Here is a 21965-nt window from a genome sequence, read left to right as displayed (position 1 = left end):
CAAGCCCAAAAGCAGAAAAGCGCATACCTTTAGCTTGGAATGAAACTCACGAGATTTTCTTCTGGCAAGAACCTGAATGTGACTAGACACCTGCGGGGTAGGGGAGGGGAGGAAAACAAAGGAAGAGCCTGTAACCATGGCAATGAAAAGCCCCCTGCAACTGGGCAAAGCCAGACGTACCTTAATGGCAGCTTGGATTTCTCGAACTTTCTTTCTTGCTAAGACCTGTATGTGACTAGACACCTCCATTGGAAAACAAGAGAAAAAGTACAATAAAAAAACAAGAAAAACCCCAAAAAAGGTTCAGAGTGGATCACAGATTCTTTCTTTGTTTAAAAACACTTGAAGGAGCATAAGTGAAGCCTTCTGAAACCACACACCAAGCTAACAACCAATAAAGACGATGTACAGTGTGTTGTCGTGACTTAAGTGAGCTGATTAGGGAAGATGCAGGCTCCTTTTGCACACATTAAGAGCTCGCAGATGTGATCCACTGTGTGCTGAATGAAAATTGGCTAGTCTAGTATTTTGCTGGTGCCGAGCAAGGCCTTTCTGCAGCCAAGTTTACCTTAGTCGCTCACGCAATTCAAAATGATCCTGTACTTAGAAATGAGGCAGTGTAGAAGCACTTTAATTAAAATTAATGTACATTAATAGGAGGTTTGAGTGGTGGGCTGCATAGACTCCAATCACACAAATCACACTTAAGGTGAATAGTGTAACAGAAGTAAAGGGATTCAATGGAAAAGCATCAGCAGGTGCTGCCTTTTCAACCTAGTAGTTCAAAAATATGCATGCAATTTACACAAATATCAAGACAGACCTACCTTAGTCTGACATCTGAACAATGACTGTAGCAATTATCTGATTATTAAGCATCAGAAATCATGCATGTTTTGGTTTTAGCTTCTTTGCAGAACAAAATTAAATGAGGTTCAATAATGAGATAGTTATTGCAGCTTCAGCTTGTTTTCCCACAAATATTCCCCTTAAAGTCATGGATAAAATTAAAGACAAAAACTACATCAAATCTACATGTACATCTCATTTATTTATTGCACTGTGTTCTGAATGAGTAAATAAACCATTATGCATGTAATGGGAATGTTTACAATATCAATTTGCACAAACAACAGGAAAATAAGCGTTTCTTGTTGTAGCTGTGTGTAAACAACAACCCCCAAGCCTAATTCTGTGTCCCAGAGCAGCAAACCATGCAGCCTTTCCGGTCCAGACTGATCAATACACACTCAGGGATTGAGTGTCACTGCCGTCACCACCTTGTTTATCATAGTCATTCACTAAGGTGGTCCTGGAGGGATTTCTATTTTTAAAAGGAAATATCATTGAGATTTGATAATTTTCTGAAATATCATTAAGGAAATCTCACGATCTCTCACTTTGATCCAAAAATCATACCCATCTTGTGGATTTCTTAAGCAATATCCTTACAGGACAAGAAAACAAGACAATTAATTGATGTGAAATATTATGTATAATCACCTGCTAATTATGTTAATTACGCACAATAGTTACCTGAATTATGTTGATCAAAAGTTAGTAAAAAGATCAAAAGTGTCTCTAAGATAGGAAAGACTGCATGGATCTCCCTATTTAGGAAGTTCATTAGGGAGTGTAGAACATTGAAAAAACTATTTACACTGCACTTCACACAAAACACAACTCAAAGATTAAGGACTTTTGTTTTTTCATGAATAACTTTTCAAACACTATTAGTGTATACAATTTTAATAATTTTTAATTATCTACATACATTTTTTCTAAGTCTAACAGTCTTTTCATTTAATGTTTTAATTTTTATGTTTTGTGATCATGAAGCACTATGTGATGTTTGTCTTGAAAGATTAGAGTTATTTTGGAAAACCACAGTTCAGTTGAATACCTGAGTCAAAATGTCCCACATGGAAAAGTCTTAAACACACCGGACTAAGCCTGCACAAATAATTTTTTACGATCGGTACTTCTGTTTGTCAAACAATAAGACACGTTGTCAGCTGAGTATCTAGTGCCGTTTGATATGATAAAATGCATCCAACTTGAAAATAAAAGAGAGAGAGAGAAGTGTTAGTAATTTGCTTGTATGAGTGCAGATGTATGTGACTGTTTTTAAAGATATATGGATCCAGTAAATAAAACTAAATGCTTCAATAGTTGTGGGAACAGAATGTATCAACTACAGATAAAAAATAAGCAGAAATAATTCAGTTAAACTGTTTTCCTCTGCAATAGAAAAATATTTTGTAATATCTGTGACAGTTGTTATCAATGTTGTGTTTCACTAAGAAGATCTGAATCCTGACCTGAGGTCATTTTGGAGGTTCTTCCTGGGCACTAGTAGTACCCAGCCCAAATTTCCTCTACACCTTGGCAAATTTAGGCTTAAGGTAGTCTTTAAATTTCACAAACAGGTTCTCTAACTGAATATTAATATTAATGTTTTGCCCTCTCGAGGTCCCTACTTAAGATAGATACATACCATCCATCAAAAAGGTAGGTTTAAGAAAATGGAGAAATCAGAATAGAAGAAGAATTTTATGTTATTATGTAAATGTTGCCTCTTTGGTTGAGGTAAACAAAACTATTAAAATAATAAAAATAGCAGTGCAGAGGGAAATCCCTTAATTCTGACTGTAATTTACTGCAATTAGCTTTTATTTACAATTGGTGTATTTTCTAATGAACTTTAAAAAGCTACTTTAAAGCTCTAAGTTATTCCTAGTAAGTAATCACAAAAATGCACACAACCTAACACTTAAAGACTTAGGATGTGTGTGTTATGTCACAATAAATTAATTGGGGTAGAATGAAACTCTCTCATTTAAATTTTTTCACTATAGCAGCCTTGTTAGAGTAAAAAAAGAAACAAATCTTTTGATATGTAATTGTTATCAGCAAGTTCTGATAATAGGTTCTAAAAATTGCACTAGGAAATTATAATAGGTTCTAAAAATCTTGATCAACGAACTCCAATGAAGCCCATAAATCGGCTAACTAAACTTTGTTGTTTAGCTTTCTTGTTTGCTTCAAGAAGCGCAAACAATACCTTTTTGAGAGGAGCATCTTGTCACTTGTCTTACCTGCTTGCGAGTTCTTGTCTTTCCAGTCCGAAGCTTGATGTATCTGGCTATCAGCTCGTTTCGACCTGAAATAACAAGAGTGTGATAAACAGATTCGAATAATTAAGAGAAAAAAGATATATAGAAATGCAAAGTTTGGAATGGGCAAATTTTCCTATCACACTGATCAGAGATTGGTAAATCAGGTGACTGATCCTATCACTTTCATTCTATAAATGCTTTACTGTGATGCATTTTTGTTAAATCTATTAAAAGTCAAATAAAAATTTGAGATATATGCTTTTTATGCATAGATGGGCATAATCAATGAATTCTTTATTTTTTGTCGGATTTATGATACCTCTATCAAGAACTCCACGGCACATGTTTCTCCTCCTATGTTTTACAACCGTTGAAAAAAAGGCAACCAACAATTTTACATCTGTCAGCTCAAAAATGATTCAATCGTGAAAGAAAATTAACATTGAACAGAAGATACTTGATGGTTGTATCTGTATAAAATATACCCCTGCCCCAAAAAAAGCTTGATTGGAATAGGTTTGAATATGGGACAAAAAAATTCAAATTAGATGTTATAAAAACATAAATTTAAGAGAATTAAAGTGTGTTACTCCTAATGGAGCTAACCTTCAGAATAAGACATGACTGTTTTCTGCAGTGTTTAATACTGTTAATGTTGTTTGTGTTTAAATTTTGGTTTCTCAGCAATGACAGAAATAACAATAGATATTTTATATGACTCTACATTCTGCATTTTTCTTGTTTGGATAAAAAGTATGGAAAAAGTAAGGCCCCCAAAAAATTATAATAGCTATACTATATCCAAATCTTTCTCTTGTACATTCCAGCTGACTTAATGTAGCTGTTGAAAATAAAAAAATATTTCTTTTACCAAGGAAGGTGTACTAAAATAATTCACAAAGTTATAAAATAATATTATATACAGCAGATGATGCATATCTATGTACTTCCAAAGCATAAGGTATGCACATTTTAACAAATCAGATCCGGTTTTGCTGTGACAACACTGTGCTCCATTAGCATGGGAAAAAAACTCAGTGGCAGCAGAGCCTTTAAAATTAATCTAATTCCACCTCAGGCTCTTCAAAGCCCAACGTTTTGAAAGGAAACAGACCTAGCTTTTCATGCTATTACAGAAAATAATGGCAACTGAATATATTGGGTTTAAAACAGTGCAGTCCCGACTCAATTATAATTAAAGCATAGCTTTGTAGAAATTTCCAATTAACAACCACCCAAAACATTCTTCTGCCCTCAGCTCCGCTCTAATTGCTGTAGCAATGCACTGACCCTGCTTAGCCCTTTCATATGGTAATAACACACTGCCAACCAAAACTATTACACAAATTATCGATAGGGAGGCACTCTAATTATGTGTCCAGCTGTAGCCAGCCAATGCCATGGCACTCCAGTACTCCTCCATTAAATTTGCCAAACCCAGTCAGGATGAAGCTTTTTTTTTCTCCAGCTATACTTCATTATCAATTAAAAGGTCTTGCTGTTGCTCTGACAAGTGAATCACAAAGTACCACGTGTATTAATAAAGCATATCTTGGGGAATCAGAGGGAAAAGATTTTTTCATCAAAGGTAACACATTACAAAAGAAAAGAGAAGATGAGAGGAAATCTCACGATAACATGTACGTGGGAGAGAAGACATCTGATATTCTCTGGAGGACATCTTTATTCACATCATGGAAACGCACAATGAGGTTGAGACCTTCTCTGGAGAGGAAGTCACTTAAGAGCTCTAAATTGAAAAAATTATTTGTTCCATGCATTCTGTGACATACAGTCTTAGGACTCCAGAGCCATCTAAGGATGTCATCTAAGCTAATCATTTGATTGCCTGAAGAATAAAGTGTCAGAAAACCTAAACACAAATATTTTTAGGATCACAGCATTATTTAAAGTCTAAAGGTGCAGTTCTCGCTTTGGGTGTGAGAGGTCCTGATTTCAAATCCTAGATCAATCTTCAATTTGTCCCCACCTGGTAAACAAGTAATGAAAAAAATAAACACACACAAAAAACAGAAGGACATTTTAAATTTAATTATTTTTAAAAGTAAACTATTTTATTTACAAACCTAAAGATAACAAATAAATATAATTTTTTTGTCTCATTGTTCTCAATTCTGGTATGAGAGTTTATGATATGGCTAAGTCAATAAAATAGGCTTGTGGATTAATGAACTATCAGTGAAGTTTTGCTTTGTGTGGGGCTAAAAACCTAAAACGAAAAAAGCATGCCAACAGGAACCAAGTTCATGGACACTCTCATCTTTTCAAGATCTTAGGACAGGCAGCCTGAATCATAATGACTATCAGCATCTGCAAAGCAGTAGAGACGGCAGCAAACAAAACAAAAAGGTCCGTCACAACGTCTATTAAGTTTCAAGTCCCAAAAATTTATAAAACTATCTTCACTAGAACTGTCATGTCACGTGCATATTTGTTATGGTTTTGCATTAAAAGAATCAACTTGTGTGTATGGGTGACACCTAAGACACATGTATAGAAGTCACGAGTCAGAAGTTGAAACTTTAACTTTATTTCTCATTATCTTGGTCAGTTTTGATTAACTTTCTGATGATTAGTGAATTTTTATATCAAGTATAAAAAAAACAAAGTCAAACTCTCGAAAATGTATTTTCTAAAGCCAGTGTAGACCTTCAGAGTATTAAATTAAAAAGGTCTAGGCAGTTTCCATATACTCTCCAATTTAAATAGTAGAAGGTTGGGATTCAAGTTCTAGCTGTAGTTGGTTGGTCAACCCTGACATTCTTTTCAGGCTGCATTTACCCAAGGCCAGTCTGAACCTCATCACATGTCCTTACACATTATAAACACAACATCTGGGGACTTGCACTTTCTGCAAAGTTTACTTGATGAAGCAGCATCATTTTCAGTAATTCATACACAGAAGACACGCAACATGACAATACAGGCATTCATGCAAAGTCCTGATTCTAACATCAAAGCACACAAATGGGCAGCTGAAAGCTTGCCTACTGCTGAATAATTCATTCTTTTCACCAAGCTAGAGAAAAAAGCCGAGTGGGTCCTAGCAAGCCTGAATGTTTTCCCCTCTTCAGTGCAAAACAATAGTAGTTGGGGGAAAATGGAAGTATACACATTAAACATACAAAAAATATTTTTTTCCCCATCTAATAGTTACAAAATATACACCTACTAAGAGGTGACAAATGAAAACCTGTTAAGTATTTGGGTATACAATATTATTTTAAATAAATCAGTGGAACAAGCTTTAAGCTCAAGTCTACTGCTGTTAACATAAAATATATTGACTCAAAGCCACTGAAAGTAATTGTATTACAGACAAACAATAGTCTGCAAGAATCTATTTATTAAGTTATGGAAAGTTATTCAGAATTTCTATTTCAATTATAAAAGGCTGTAAGGTTACTGAATGATAATGCAATACTGTTGAATTTGTGAAAAAATACATTGTGATAGATGTTTTCCAGCTAACCCTGATCAAAAGTGTAGCTGTACCATACAAATATTCATAAATAAGAAAAAAAGTGTAAAAAAATAGTGAAGAATATAATCTTAATTGAGTGTTTTCTGGTTTTGCAGCCAAGTTGTGTAAAAAAAAAATGGATAGCAACCTGTGACCTCATGTGGACCTTTCGAAATGTTAGAAAAAAACAACAACACACCTTTTAAAATGGTCAAGTGTATTAAAAATGAAAATTCTGGTAAGGAAACTCACATGTATGTCCACTTAACATAGTCAAAATTAAACATTGTTCACATCAGGTGCATTTGATCAGAACATCACTACTCAGCATTCTGAGTGACACTCAGATATTTCGTCTGGTGTGCACCGACTGCTCGAGTAAGTAGACACCACGACAAGAATTGAGGCCTCAGAAGGAAGATTGTGGCATCTTATGAGTGTGCTGAGGGATTCTCAACCCCAAATAATTTTAAATCAGCCATTCCACAGTCTACTAAAAATAGTCCACAAGTGGAGGACATATCACAGAATCCATCATTACTTCTATCATGTTTCAGAGGATGTTTGAGAAAAATACAGGACTGTGTAAAAAAAATAAATAAATAACTGAAGCACAACTGAACGCTGCAACAAAACAATTACACTAAACATACCAGTTAGTCCACCAAAGAAGAAACAGAGTCCTGGGCAAATCCAAAACCAAGATCTCAATCTGGTTGAGATGTGATAAGGTGACTTGTAAATGGCTTGTACTTGAATGAAACATCTCCTCAAAGATCTCATGGCTGATAGTGAGGAATGAGACAAGCTACCTCAGTCCGATACTCAGTATCTCACTGAAGCTATTTAAACAATAAGGGGTACATTGGGCATCACGGGGCAGGGAATGAAGGTCCAGGTTGAGTTCTCCAGAGCTACAATACATCCTGCAACTTTTATATCCCTGCACCTACACACCTGGATCAAATGGCTGAATGTCAGCATGCCAGAGTGCTGGTAACAAGCAACTCACTGGATTCGGGTGATTCATCTACTAGTTGCAGGACAGTAGTTCTTGAGGACAGGACATGAGCAACCCTTTGTGTAAGATGTGCTATGTTTTTCATCTTTTCTTTTCGAAACATAATTTTGGTTGGTCAATCACTTATTTTCTAAAAGGTGAATTGTAATCACAAACATCTTTAAATCAAAAACTGAATATAAAATTTTTTTTACAACTCTGCATAATTTAAAAGATTTTTAACAAAATATTTAAATATAGAAACTATGTAAAAGTGTGGTTATTCTTTTGTAGACTTTTAAACAAAGTCATCTCTTTGTTTAAAATGTTTTTGGCCATAAGTTAAGTCCACAGCAAAGTCCAGGAACCAAAAGCTGTTCAGAAAAGAGAACATTTACTGTTTATAGGATTTTCCTGCCAAAGCAGTGAAAAAAAAGATTAAATATTTATTGTGGTTCTCCTGGAAAGATCTGTTCTGTGGAGCCAGAAACCTGGTCTGAGTGAACATCCTCCATGAATCTTAATTACTCTGGAGGATCCATCACATATGAATGGCACTCCTGCAGTAGCTCCACAAAGGGATGGAAGCTCAACTTTCTCAAAAGAGTCCCCTAGAAAATGATTTTTTATTTTTTTTCTCATCCAGGAATTCAATGTATTCCTCAACATGAAAAAGGCTCCATTTCTTGGGAATACCAAACCAACCAAATACCTTACAATGGCTTTGTAAAAACAATATTTACTCATCAGGTATTTTATCATAGTTATAATTACATGGCTAATAAAATAAGAAGACATCTCATGCAGTGTTTTGTGTAAATTCTGACACAAATCATATGAAACAAACCCCCCCAACCCAAGATTCCCCACACAGAGACTCTGTCTCTTAGTCTGAACATACTTGAAGAAGTATTGTCTATATTGAACATACAATGGTAAGGTAAGAAACAAGACAAGAAATAATGCACCATGTTGTAACTAAATAAAAGAATACAGTTTTTCAGTGTATTTTTTAAAATCTTTGTTGGGTTTATATCTTATAAATCATCATTTTTCCAGCTCAAATAAATGCAACTATAATGAAATCAAAAACAGAAAGTCAAGCACTGTATTGGTAATCAAAGAAATGTAAAAATAGCAAAAACAGGCTCCAGTGTTTTGTTGCCAACTGCTGATAAAAAAAAAAAAAGCTAAGGAAAAAATATACTATTAATCTTCTGTGTCTAAAGATGTGTTGTTGTGTGAAGTGTACACAAAATGCATTTTGTAGCCATAGTGTGAGTGTTTTCCAGCACAAGTTAGTTCAAATGTTAAGAGCCACTACTGTCTCTACAGAACAATTTATTTTTATAACTCTCTCCATGAGCTTATTGAGGTTCAGAGCTGCATGTACAGCAGAGCCATTCAAGAAATTGTGATTTTTCTCTTAAACAGTTACAAGGTTTTAAAGTGAAAAAAAAACCTTGGCTTTCTGAGCCTCCCAACAGAGTCAAAGCTCTTAAAAACCTATAGTGCATTAGACTTTTACTCCCATCACCTCTTCACATAATGCAACGCAAATATTTTTCAGGTAAAAAGACCTTTTTTGTCTCATTTACATGAATTGGGGCCTTTTTTGTTGATTTAAAGTGTGAGGTGCTAACAACAACAAATTCATGCAAAAACTAACAAAATCATTTACATTTTTCTATGTTTCCACACGTTTTTTGAAATTATTAAATTAAATAATTTTCTGTTATAGCATATGTTTTTATTTTTCATAACAAAGAAAAGTATAATTTTTTATTATTATGTTTAAATACTTTTTAAATAATCTTTTAATTAGTCTGGATTATTTAAAAATCCAGACTAAATTACAATTTCTGAAATTTCATTAAACAACATTGTACTGTAAGCATCTTGTTGCTTTTAGAAATTAGTGTGAAGCAGTTGAAAGATATAAAGTAAGAGTAGTTAATTCATATTTCTAAAAAATACTCTGTATATTAATCGAAAGAGGATTAATATTCATTATTAATATTAATTATTTGAATAAACTTCAAATAATGTCCCCACATTAATACTTTGTATTTTTTTTTGCTTAAGTTTAATTTCCTATTTGAATTTTTATTGAAACTTACTAAACTAGGTTAGCTTTGCTAAATCTCTTTTTTTTTATTTTTTACAATAATGGCCTGCATATTAATTCAGTCTCAAAGCCGTTAAAAATCCTGCATGACCTAAATACCCGATCGAATTTAAATAAAATATATTGAGTCAAAAAAATGACTTAGTTTAGTCTTTTGAACAGGTTAATGCTCTGGTCCCTTTTTCCCCCTTTTCCTCTTTTTAAAAGCATCCATTTCCTGTAACAGCCTTTTATTTCCCTCTAATGCAGGCACAACCACAGTCACATCTGGCCCAGCTCTCTGCCATGAAACAGAACCGGGCCTGGCCAAGAATCAGCCGGCAGATCGCCTGCGTACATGTGGCTTCAAATTGACTCTCTGTATTTGGAGTCTGATCGAACAGAGCAGAGAGGGACAGTGCAACCACATATACAGATTTTATTAAGCTGTAATTGATTTAGAAAGGCATTCCAAAACCATCTTTGTTTCTCATGTTAATTACAAGTTTTAGTAGTTCTGAGTTTTAAAGTAAAATAAAAGTAACAAAATTATCAACTGCTGGATGAAGTCAGTTTTTTCCCTTATCAATTACCTGATAAATGTTTTTCTTTGTCTGCCAGAAACAATCAGCAACATAAAAGTGGTACTTCAGCTTTTGAATCATTTGCAACTGACTATTTCTCTTAAAAATAAACACTGAAAAATTAATGAACAAACATTAAAAGGTTCACAAGAAAACTGCAAACAATTAATAGCTCTCCCACAGTTGCAAAACCTACTTATGCTAATATGTGCTGTACATAAAGGAAAACAGCTCCATCTGCATTTAGAAAGCAATCTAGTGGATCAATAAAGGCTTCCTTTTGAAATAACCTTTTTTGCCAGAGTACAAAAGACATTGTGTTCCGAGTGTTGGTGAGAGGTCCAAGTTTGGAAGTCAGACACCGCAAGCAGACTTTCTCCAAACCCCTCAAATAAAGACAAGTAATTTTAAGAACGAGAAGGAGGACATAAATAATTTATTTTCCCGGCAAACAAAAGCTGTGAGTGGGTAGAGTGGATAATGTACATTTTTTTTTTGAAAACTGGGAAACCAATGATATCTTGTAAATCCTTTTAATTACCAGGTATAGACTAGTTTTCACAATGAAAGTATACTGAGGCCTTAAAAAGTTGCAGATTTTAATCAGGCTAAATTTTCACAATACACTATTCCGTCAGGTTGAAATAGCTTTAATTAAAAAGTATTTCAGTGACCAAAACATATATGGTGCACATACCACTCCACTCCTCCATCTGTTGCTGTGCACTACCAGTCAGCCCCCTGAGAGAAGACTGCATCTTTTCCACATCCATAAAAAAGACAAATCCAGCTACTTGGAAACATTTTTTGGCTGTACAAAACACAGAAGGTAATGTTGTGTAAACCCAAGAATTTGACTTGTTCCAAACTGACTACACAGAGAAGCAGATCAGAGTGATTTTTCTTACCGATTGAAGTTCAGCAAAGCAAATATCAATGGCTCACTGACAGCTGACTGTTACCTGAGTGTGTAAGAACGTCAACATCCGGCTCTAGTCTTTAGTGAGAAAAAATACCACTGACATTTACCGTATTTTCAAATTAATCAACCATAGCTATACTGTTCAACAGCTGTTTTTTGGTGGTAATGATGGGAATATTACAACTGAGTGGACATGTATATTTTGAGCTCAGAGCTTTCAGAGTCAATACAGCTGCCTTTTCTATTCAGAGGGGTCCTGAATAAAGTTGAAACCCAGCCTTTTTTGTCCCTGAAGTATGCTGTGCAGTGTCAGAGATCAATAATTGGACTCTAGGTGACAGCACACTAGGAAAACCACAATGTGACTTGCAAAAGATGGGGTTTATCTGATTTGAAAAAAACAAACATGGATGATTTTAATGTAAAATGTGTATCCAATTGAGGGTTTATTTTTATATCTGTGTCTATATGTGTATGTAGGTGTGAAAGCAGTTGACTGTCTCAGTGCCCCAGCTCTCTTGTCATCCATGATAGATGACTCGGTGGTCTCAGACAAACATTAGCATCATAAAAGACCAAGCCAACAATACAAAGGCATTCGCTCCAGGTTTTGGGAATAGGAAAAGGGGGAACCAAGCCATTTACTTGAAATATCACTAGGAAGCCAAAGCTGGCCAGGCACAGAAGAACCACTCACTTCAGGCTTCAAAAGAAAACCTGACAGTCCCCTTTATAAGGGAAAATCCACATGCTATCCATTCACAGCATTATGTTAGACATGTCTTGAAGGTCAAAGGAAAAATTGTTAGCTTATTGATGACTATTCACACCAAAACAAATCACATGCATCTCTTTTTTCACTCTAAAGTCAAATATTTTAGATCTCTGCTCATCATAAGATACACCAGCGACCTCAAATGAGTGCTTTAACATCCTGCATTGTTGAGCTCTCATGCTCACAAGTGTTAGCACATGAGAAAGACTTCAAGGATGATGGGTGCATGTGTGACGCCACGATGACAACAAAGACCGGCATTATTCTCTGCCACACAACATAAATCCCTCCTCTGTACAACACTCTCAAACTAGTGAAAACCATCTCAATGCCTGCGGGGAAAGCACAAAGCTTTAAGCTTCATCCTCTCCTAATGTGGCGTGTGTGTTTTTGATTCAGTCTTTACTTATACAAACATAATAACTGGGAAGGAGACAAAACACAACAATGTTTGTATAGTACTTTGGCTTTAGATTGTAACAATTTTACACTGGGAGGTGATTATTATAGTGGTCCTATAGCATGCTGTAATTTGTAAGTAGCAGTTTTCAAAGTCTTGTTTTCTGGTTTTGCACACATGTGGTAGCTCGTGCTCTTTTGTTGAAAATTGATCCATTCAGGGCAGAAAGCAGAAACAAGAAGCCACAGACTAAAGACTGTTTTATTTACTTCAAAGAATTTATTTCTGAACTGAAAACAGACTGAGGCAAAACTGTTTTCTCCATTAGTGCAAATTTATTCTGTATTCTTCATAATATTTCTCAGTCACCAAAGCAATCCTGGGAATTCCTGTTGTTTAAGTTAATGTTTTCATTTACACAATCAGAAAATGCCTTTTGAATCAATAAATAAAAAAGGATAAAGTACATCATATTTTCCAATAATATTTTGAGTGTAGCCATCTACAGTATATCGGTTTCTATTTTTTATTTTCAGAAAGTTGTCAAAGTTTAAGGATTATGGCTTTCTGATTGGATGGCTGGATGATAGCCAACCATAGAAGAGGATCAATTTAATTTGGATGGTTTTAGGTGATCCCAGAGGTGTGCAGAACTAATGTAGATCATGAGATGAAAGTATGATCTAAATGTGGCAAGAGTTGTTGCAGAGAAAACGGTAAAAACTGGCTAATATAAAATCTGAAGTGAAGTCAGACTGATCGTTTTCACAAACAAAATTATCTCGCCAGTTTTAGGAAACTTTTCCCTTCAAGTAATTAAATTATATTTCAAGTGTCAACATCAAGGATAGTGAAATTTTATCTACATATTACTGGAATTGAGAACTTAAATGCATGATCTTTAATAATGATCCATTACCAAATAATGCATAGGAGGAACCTTCTGTCATGGCGATTTTGCATCGACAGTGTTGACCTATTGTTCACTTGAATGTAAAATCAGAATTTAAAGGCATTGTTTTGTTGAATTGCTCTTTATAAGGTTAAATTCTCATCATTCTGAGCCACAATCAGCTTCTGCACACAAATGTTTCATTTGACATACGTCTGAGTTTCAGCCAGGATTACAAAATACAGTCACAGAAATTAAGTTCTCGATATAACGCAGTGAGCAAGTGTAATTAACAGCTCTTTAAAAATCCATTTTTCTCTGAAGAGCAAAAGAAATCAATACTTAACTTCAAATGACCTTATTGAGCTAGATAAAAGGCTTTATTGCAGAGGCTGGGTCAGGAGCGGTTGAGCTAATGTGTTAGCTGAGCAGTGGGTGATTAAAGGTGAGGCGTTCTCTGAAAATCTTACAAGACATCACAAAGCAGCAGGTCACTAACCTGAGCCTTCCTGGAGACACTGAGGGGATTACAGCAGCCAACCTCTGCTGAACTGTGCCTGTACACAGACGTAAAGACAGCCTCTTTATCACTCAGCGGGTCCAAGCCCATTCTATTTCCGCTCTCCTGGCTCTGTGCCTCTCAAACAAGGCTGTAGCTGAAACCTGCTACGGTCCCAACTCTATGCAATATACTCACAGGGGACCAATTTGCACAGCAAGGCCTTGTCTGAATCACTCTATCAATTAGGAGCCGCTGCGTTTATCATCACATACATTACTGTAGAGGCTGCCATGGTCACTGTGTTGAGGTCTGCCTCTTAGGAGAGGCAAAGAGGATGAAATATATGGCCACAGTTGGGCTGGCCACAGGACTAATCTGAAAGGACTGCTGTAATTATGAGTCTCCTGAGGAACTGGCACTGTGGCAGGTCCAACGTGTGAACACGGTGCTAACAGTCAGGAAGGTGCCCTGGCCTTCTTCTCCACAACAAAGTAAGACACTGAGTCGAATCAATATTTTCAATCTCTCAGGATCAATTCAGCATCTGAGCACAAAGAAAGACATGCTGGCTGCGACCAATATGTATAAATGAAAAGTCAAACTTTGTGGTCATGACGGGTTTTCATGTCCTACACGTTGTTTTGTAATTATGAACATAAGTGGGGGCTTGCTTTTAAGGTATAATTTATTTAAAGTCTATTTACAAATTGGCCTCTTCATAGATACAGAAGCAAATTAGAGGGCCGACATGAAATGAAAGATACATTACGATTTTATTCTTTTAATTCTTCTGGTCGAATTTACAGCAGGATGAAATGTAAAATACATACCCCCTAAAATTATAATTAAAATTTTCTGTGTGAAACAATAATTTTCCTTTCTATTGCTTTCTTCTCTTTCAGAATGATGCTGATTTTGTTATGTATAGCAAAAGCTTTCGTCTATATTCAGTAGGTTTAATCTTTTTGTTTTTTAAAGTCAATTTGTTTAATTTTTTCTGTGGTGCGCTCTTTGCTGTATGAGCTGAAAGATAAGTCTCATTTTGACTTTGACTTGATTTAGAAAAGGATACGGTTTCAGCATTAGATCATAAAACAGCACTGTTATGATCATCTTACAGTGACTGCTACAGACCTTCTTTGTTTCCAGGGGTGCAGTTCGGTGTTTAAAGACCTTTCTCCACACCAGCACAGAAAGAGATGACAGCCTGTGTCAGCGCTTGAGTGTTGTCCCCATGTTCTTGTGAGAGCAAAGCAGTAACATTAAAATTCCATTCATATTTTGACTGCACAAAATTGTACCACCAATTTTACACCGTCTCATCAGAATATAAGTATTTTATTTTTGGGATATTGTGCAATCAGTAAAAAAACCTGAAAAGTTTTTGTAAATAGAGCACCAAAAGTGACACTGCATCTTTAAGAAACTGGAGTCTGACTGTGTTTTTGTCAAACAAAAGCAGCCAATTGGGAACATGCAATCTGAAACCAGAAGCCTGGCTCAGAGGGCCTCACACAGACCTCAGAGAGCAGAGACACACCCCGAGTACTCCTGATTCATACAGGCATGGAGCCACAGCCTGCTATCTAACCATTCACTGCAAACCCATCTACAAAGGGAGGAAGCAAGTCTTCAATAAACCCAAAAGGATCTGTTTGTTGAGACTTTTAAATGTATACTTTGAAAATACAGTAAAACCAGAAACCTACAGGGAGACAAAATTATAAGTTAAAATAGAAATTGCAAGATTTGTGGGGAAGACAGCCATGTACAGTAGATGGGAGGTACTATGCCATTTCTTTGTATAAACAACTAGAAGGAATAAATCAAAATCATGTGCTATTGTTTTGTTTTAACTACCCAAAACCAGTGACATATCAAGAATATAAATACAGTGCTGAAACTGGTGAGGAACAGAGAACAACATATTCTACATTTGACCGCATGCACCATGTTCTGACACCTGTGCCAAGATACTGTTACTTTTAAATGACAGGGGGATTAATGTCGAATAATTTTTTAAAACATCAAATGCACATTATTTCAAGTATATTGCTCGTATTACATTTACTAGCAAGACTGGGTTGAAAAAAGACAAAACCAGACTTCTGGAATCATTTATGTTCAATTTGTTAAATTGTAGTTCGTCCATTTTCCCTCTTGTTACTTCATTAAGCTTTACTTGTAGAGAATCCGTTTTGATGTGTAGAAAGACTACTAGAACATTTATGGTAATGTTGTTTAGGGTAGTTTTACTACAACATTAAAACAATTGTGATTATTATACCATTCATTCAAATTTACATTTCTGTTATCACATGACTACTCATTACCAAGAAGTGAGACCTGAGTTTGAGTCTTCATACTGACACAAGAAGGCTGAATAAATAACTTCCCATAGTTTTATTAATTCCATTTACACTTTCAAAAGTTACTTCTTTTAAGAAACAACCCATAAAATAATTGGTACTTTTTCACCATCATGGTGTGTGAAAACACGGTAGTTCCTTACTGACAATAGCAGGCGAGCAAACGAGGGATTATTCTAGAGGTGTGTGATGCCTTTCCTGCAATGAAGTTCCTCACACTCTATTCTGAGTGAATGCAGGTGACTAGGGGAGCCTGAGCTGATCCCAGAATTCCTCATTATCTGCCCAGCAGGGGGGATCAGGTCCGCTCGCTCCGTCTCGGAGCATGCTTGGCCCGATGAGACGAGCCCCAGAGGAGCACAGCACTGGGCCATCAGGGGCAAGCCAGGTCTGCTCATTATATCTAACTCATCCTTGGCATCTCTGCAAACCAAGTGCCACTTAGTTCCCACAGGAGGGGTCTGAGCTGGACCTCTGATGAGATGGCAGAGCAAACAGCAGAATGATGATAGGAAAAGCTTTACATCAAAAGACATGTGGATGGAGGCATAAGATCAGATCGTCAAACTGCATAACATTTTGATTTGGGTCCTTATCATATAGAGTCAATTTTATTGGAAGACTTGAAATTAATGGTTTGATTACTGTCCTGCAACTTTTTATTAGAAAACATTAGATATAATATAATGACTATTATAAACTGCTGATCTTTCCTAACGTCCCTACCAGAAATGCACTAACAAATGGGACTAATGTTAATAAATATGCTGAAGTATTAGCATATTTGTCTACAGATGGCAAAAAATCTGGTTTACTTCTGCTCGACAGTAACTGGTAGATATTTGACAATGATATTTAGCTTGCTGGGTAGAGCAAATACATAACCCAATGAATAAACATACAATTTGAGTGAAGCGTGTTGTGTCACTTATCAACTCTATTTCTAGGATAAATGAATGCAGCCGCGCACAGCAGGTAAATTATGCAAGTGCCGCATCTTGGGCCTTTGGCTAGTCGGTGGTGTCGTCCATTTTGAATCACTTTTTAAAAAAAAAAAAGCATATTCTCCTAAGTAAACTGCGGCACTAGCGAAGCAGTAAATGCAGATGTAGTGTCTTCCAGCGCTGCCACAATTAGCCCCAGACAAAAGGCGCAGTGCCAGCCAACACTGGTCTCGGCACATTCGAAGCCCTTCAGGTAAACACCACAATAGGCTAAGAAGCAGAAATTAGAAATTGTTTTGTACTGCAACACGGTTGCTATAGTGACTGTTGCTAATTAACTGCACTCTACCCCAGGATAACAAAGGGCTTAAGGGCACTCAGGGCAGCTCTTGTGATGAGCTCTGTGTATGGAACACTATGCCATCCCCAGAGTCTCTAAACTACAAAATACCTGTCTTCTTTTTGCCACCATTTACTTCAGATGCCATGAGAGGTTTTCTTTGGCACTGGGTGTGTTTTAAGAGCTGCAACCGTAGCTTGCATCACGATTGGAAAAATTCTTTGTCGTTTTATGTTAAAGACAAACATATTAGAATGAAAGTTAAATTCACTGGAGTCTTCAATGGCATCTATATCACAGTCAAATTAGTCAAAATATTTCCACGTATCACCGTCATTTGGCAAGCAGGTATAATTACAAACTGTTGAATTTGTCTTTCCAAAAGGAATGAAAAAGTTATTTATTTCAGTCAGGTAGCCTACAGTATGCAGCAACAGGTGATACAAGTTTACCTTAAAACAACTCTGCAGAGGTTTTATTTATTCTTATAACTGCAGCCCAATGTTCAACTTCATCTCTGTGGGCACAACATGAAATCAGGGCCATTTTTAGAAAGTGTTACCAAAGGTATGCTGTCAGCTAAATCAAACAAAAAAAGTCAAGCCAAAACAGTCACTCTCAGTGGTTTAAGAGAACAAGAATGTGGAACAAAATGTCCAAACTCATAATAACTCTAATTTCACTGACATTTTTAAAAAGGTAATTTAATGGAGCACTCTGATTCAGAACTGTCAGCAGCAGCGCTGTCATGTTTTACTGGCTTCTTTCCACAATCTAAAGGGCTCAATGACAAATTGTCCACAATTTTGAGCACATACTGGATTCTTTTAACAACACTCCTCACACTAAACAGATTGTTTGTGTTATAACAGTGGATGGATATCTACTTGATGGAGGTTGGGAATAGGTTATATTTTCTGTTATAAGACTGCTGCAAAAACGCAGCGATAGTTGCAAAGCTGAATGACAAGCATCCAGTAGTTTGCAACACATTACCACCAAATTTTGATTTACAGAGACGGAGTACAATGGCATCATCAATAACAAAATAAGTGCTCAAAAACATCCCCATTTCTTTTATCTAGGTATTATTTTTGCCAGTTTCATTTTGTGCTTCTGTCTCCTCACCCATCAATGTCTAAAAAAAAAAAACACTGTACTGGTGCCTCCTGTAGTCCTCGTGCTGTAAGAAAGGGACACAGCCTGAGGCCACTGCTACTGGCGGGACATCTGTAACTAGATCCAGAGCACATCTGGTAGGACAAACCTCCGAACAACGATGCAGATGTTTCCTCAGCATGAACCACAAATAAAAAAAATGTCTTTCAGCTTGTTTCAAAACACAAATGTTTTCTGAAACAAAAAGAGACACATCTGACAGGGTATAATTATGTATGCAATTTAAATTGGGTTATTTAAGTTGACGAGTCGCAATTATGTCAGAAAGGGCATGTGAATATTGTTATATGATTTTTTTACACTAGTATTAAACAGAAACATGCCCTCCTTTTAGGATTGTTTATTTGTAACTAGAATAAAATAAACCTGCTTTTATCCACAGCAGAAAGCCGAGTTTATGGACAGCTACACTCTGGGCTGGAGAAGCTGGAGGAAAGGACTGTAGGGAGGGAGGTGTTGTCTGAGCTTACATCTTTGTAGTGGCCACTGAGAGGTCTCAATGCAACTCGTGAAATTTACATTTTGTTTGGCCGGAGGGGTCGCATGACAGCTGCAAGCTAATGCTCAGCGGGATTTTCTGCTTTCACTTCACACTGACAGGCTGAGAGACAGTCCAACACCACAAAAAGAAATATTCCCTCTTTCCATGACATCACCCAGCCAGGAACGGGGAAGGGGGAGTGGAGGGTGAAGCATAGAGGGGGGAGTACAGCTGGTGGCAGCCGTGGTACCATCTGCTTCTGGCTAATAGTTCATGTTGCTTTACTCATAAACGTGCACTCATGTGAACCATGTAGTTTGGCTGTATGGTCACCACTGCACCATATTTTACTGAAAAGCACAGCTAAGGATCTAAGAACAATATTTGGAAAATACCAATGCTCACCTTTTGGATACAGATACAGACACTAGGTCTTAAGAGGAACACAAATATTTACTGTAAGTGTATAATCTTTCCTATGACCTAGAAACAATCTGAAAAACAAAAAAAATCAAGAAATGTTTTAATTAATTCCTAGGACAAAAATGAGATAAAATCTTTCATAGCGGTAACCAGCAGATTTCGTGCCCGTCTGATGGAGCCGATTCACTCTTGATGGTAAGCTTATCATGTTTTTGCCTCTAGCTTCAGATGAATAGAAGATTGTCATGTTGATATTCTCAACTAGATTCCCCAAAAGGAAAGAAAAAACAGTCCAAAACACAAAGCCCATTTTTCTTACATTAGAGGAAACAGATGCACTGAAGCTTAGTTTTAAAGTCACACACATCCGTACTTACCATACATCTTTCCTTCATCTGACAGAATGATCTTCCTGCGACCACATGGAGGATAGATGGCCAGGGCTTCCTGGAAGCTCTGCTCTATGTCAGGACTCCAGACCCCTTCGGCATCGTTGTCCACAGGCTTGTCCGCCGAGTCGCTCATCTGTTCCAAGTCCTCGGCAGGGCTCTCGCTGCCACTCCAGCTGCTCGGATCAATCTTGGCGGTTGGGTTCTCCAAGCTGAAGCCTGGAGCAGACTAGGGAGAGACCTGGAATTCCCAAACCAACACAGAAACCCAGTCATCATTAAACAAAGTACAGCAGAGGACCTCTGTTTGCAACAGTGCACAGTACTAGTTAGTGTTAGTTTCTGGAAAAATTACAGAAAATCAAGTACGGACAGATAATCAGTGATTCGACTAGAAAAAGAAGATTTAGATATTTAGGGGATTTTAACACGTACTTGCAATAGCTACAGAGTAATCATAGACAAAGAGTGTGATGATGGGCAGAAATCAAGTATACCCGAAAGCAGCTTTCATTGTATACCAAGGAACTATTTAGAACACCAAAAGAAGAGGTTTTAATATGTTGTTAATTATGTAAACCGGCAGATCCTCAAAGTAATCCCATTTTGTGATAAATTTGATATTCCCCATTTAATATAAATATCAAAAATCAACATTTGGTACATTCCTGGACGTTCTTTGATCTTTAGTAAATGAGTCTGAAGTTCAACTAAAAATGTGAGATAAGAATTGTATAAGCAGCAGAGAGATGTATATCTCATGATTTATGCAATACATATTGAAAAAGTATGATTTATTTAAAGTTTTTTTTATCATTCCATATTTATTAGAAACTACAATATCTTAACTTCAAACAGTTTAAAGTTTTAAACAACACCTTTATTCTTTATTTCTCGATCTCCTTTTTTCTTTTTTTTAATTTAATCTTAGAGCAGTGACCCTAAACAACAGTGGCAGAGAATACTATTTATTAAAGTGTGTAAATACATTGCTAATAAATAAATTAAACAGATTTCCAGCAACCATTAAACCCATCTTATCAAATAATGACTAATATTTGTCTGAAAACAATCCCATACTCATATTTCTAGATTTTCCTTGAACTTTTTAAAACATCTGGACATTCAAGTACTTCAACCCCCCATTTATCTCTTTGGGTTCTCTTACCTGTGTCCTCCACAAATCATGAAACTAAATGATGCTGTAGTTGTCTTTGGGCACAGAGGAAGAAACTGGAGCAAGCTCCAGCAGAAAGATGTGTGGTGAGACGTGAAGAATATCACAGGCTTCGGGTAGGAGGAGGATCAGATGGATGTAGGCCTGGACAGAGTCAATGAGCTGAACACATTCTTCAATGGGTTCAGTTCAGCAACAAGTTCATGATCCTCCTCATCTGCCCCCAGTCAAACAGGCATCCTACCCTGCTTTAGAGCTGTAGCAATACACTAATCTCACAATACAATACGATGTGTTATTCTGCTCATGATAAGATATATATGGATTTATATCTATAGATAGATAGATAGATAGATAGATAGATAGATAGATAGATAGATAGATAGATAGATAGATAGATAGATAGATAGATAGATAGATAGATAGATCGATCTTGATATTCAGCAAATGATATGATTCGATACGATTCAACACATTTACGATTTTCTGAAAGATTTTAGAAGGACAGAGTGATTTTGGTGACATTTTGTGACTATTCCATAGACTTGGATTGAATTAATTGAACTGATGTAATAAATGTTTTTGTTATACATTTGCTTTGTCTAAATGTTAATTGTATGACTTTGTGTATTTGCTTATGCAGGAAAGGAACCTTTTTTATCTTATTCACTTACATTAGACAATGTAATTTATCCATTTCATGTCATCACTTAATTCATTGTAACTGGTTGTTTCATTACATGTCATTTTTAATGTACATGTGCAACTGGGTAAAAAAATGTTTTGTGAAAGCTGTCATTTAATTCATGTGTATTTGACATAATACTCAAAGTAAGATTTAATGTATCGATACTCGCGGATGAAAAAATCAATACTTT

At 36.2% G+C, this 21965-nt stretch overlaps 1 protein-coding gene across 9 annotated transcripts in view; it reads right to left on the bottom strand.

Moving 5' to 3' along the window:
• tead1b (TEA domain family member 1b) overlaps positions 1–21965 on the bottom strand; it is a 49493-nt gene that overhangs the window by 14144 nt on the left and 13384 nt on the right. For 3 of the 9 annotated variants that reach the window (XM_032560564.1, XM_032560566.1, XM_032560565.1), the window contains 3 exons: positions 19899–20151; positions 3099–3163; positions 28–243 (listed from right to left, as the gene is read on the bottom strand). In XM_032560564.1, coding sequence (XP_032416455.1) covers positions 28–243; positions 3099–3163; positions 19899–20046 — 429 coding nt within the window. In that variant the 5' untranslated portion in view covers positions 20047–20151. The remainder of the gene's footprint in view (positions 1–27; positions 244–3098; positions 3164–19898; positions 20152–21965) is intronic. The other 6 variants (XM_032560567.1, XM_032560568.1, XM_032560570.1 and 3 more) reach the window with 4 other exon arrangements.

Source organism: Xiphophorus hellerii, chromosome 4 (genome assembly GCF_003331165.1).
Source record: "Xiphophorus hellerii strain 12219 chromosome 4, Xiphophorus_hellerii-4.1, whole genome shotgun sequence".
Classification (NCBI taxonomy): domain Eukaryota; kingdom Metazoa; phylum Chordata; class Actinopteri; order Cyprinodontiformes; family Poeciliidae; genus Xiphophorus; species Xiphophorus hellerii.
The sequence above is the reverse complement of the archived record's forward strand: the minus strand, read 5'-3'. Positions and strand labels throughout refer to the sequence as shown.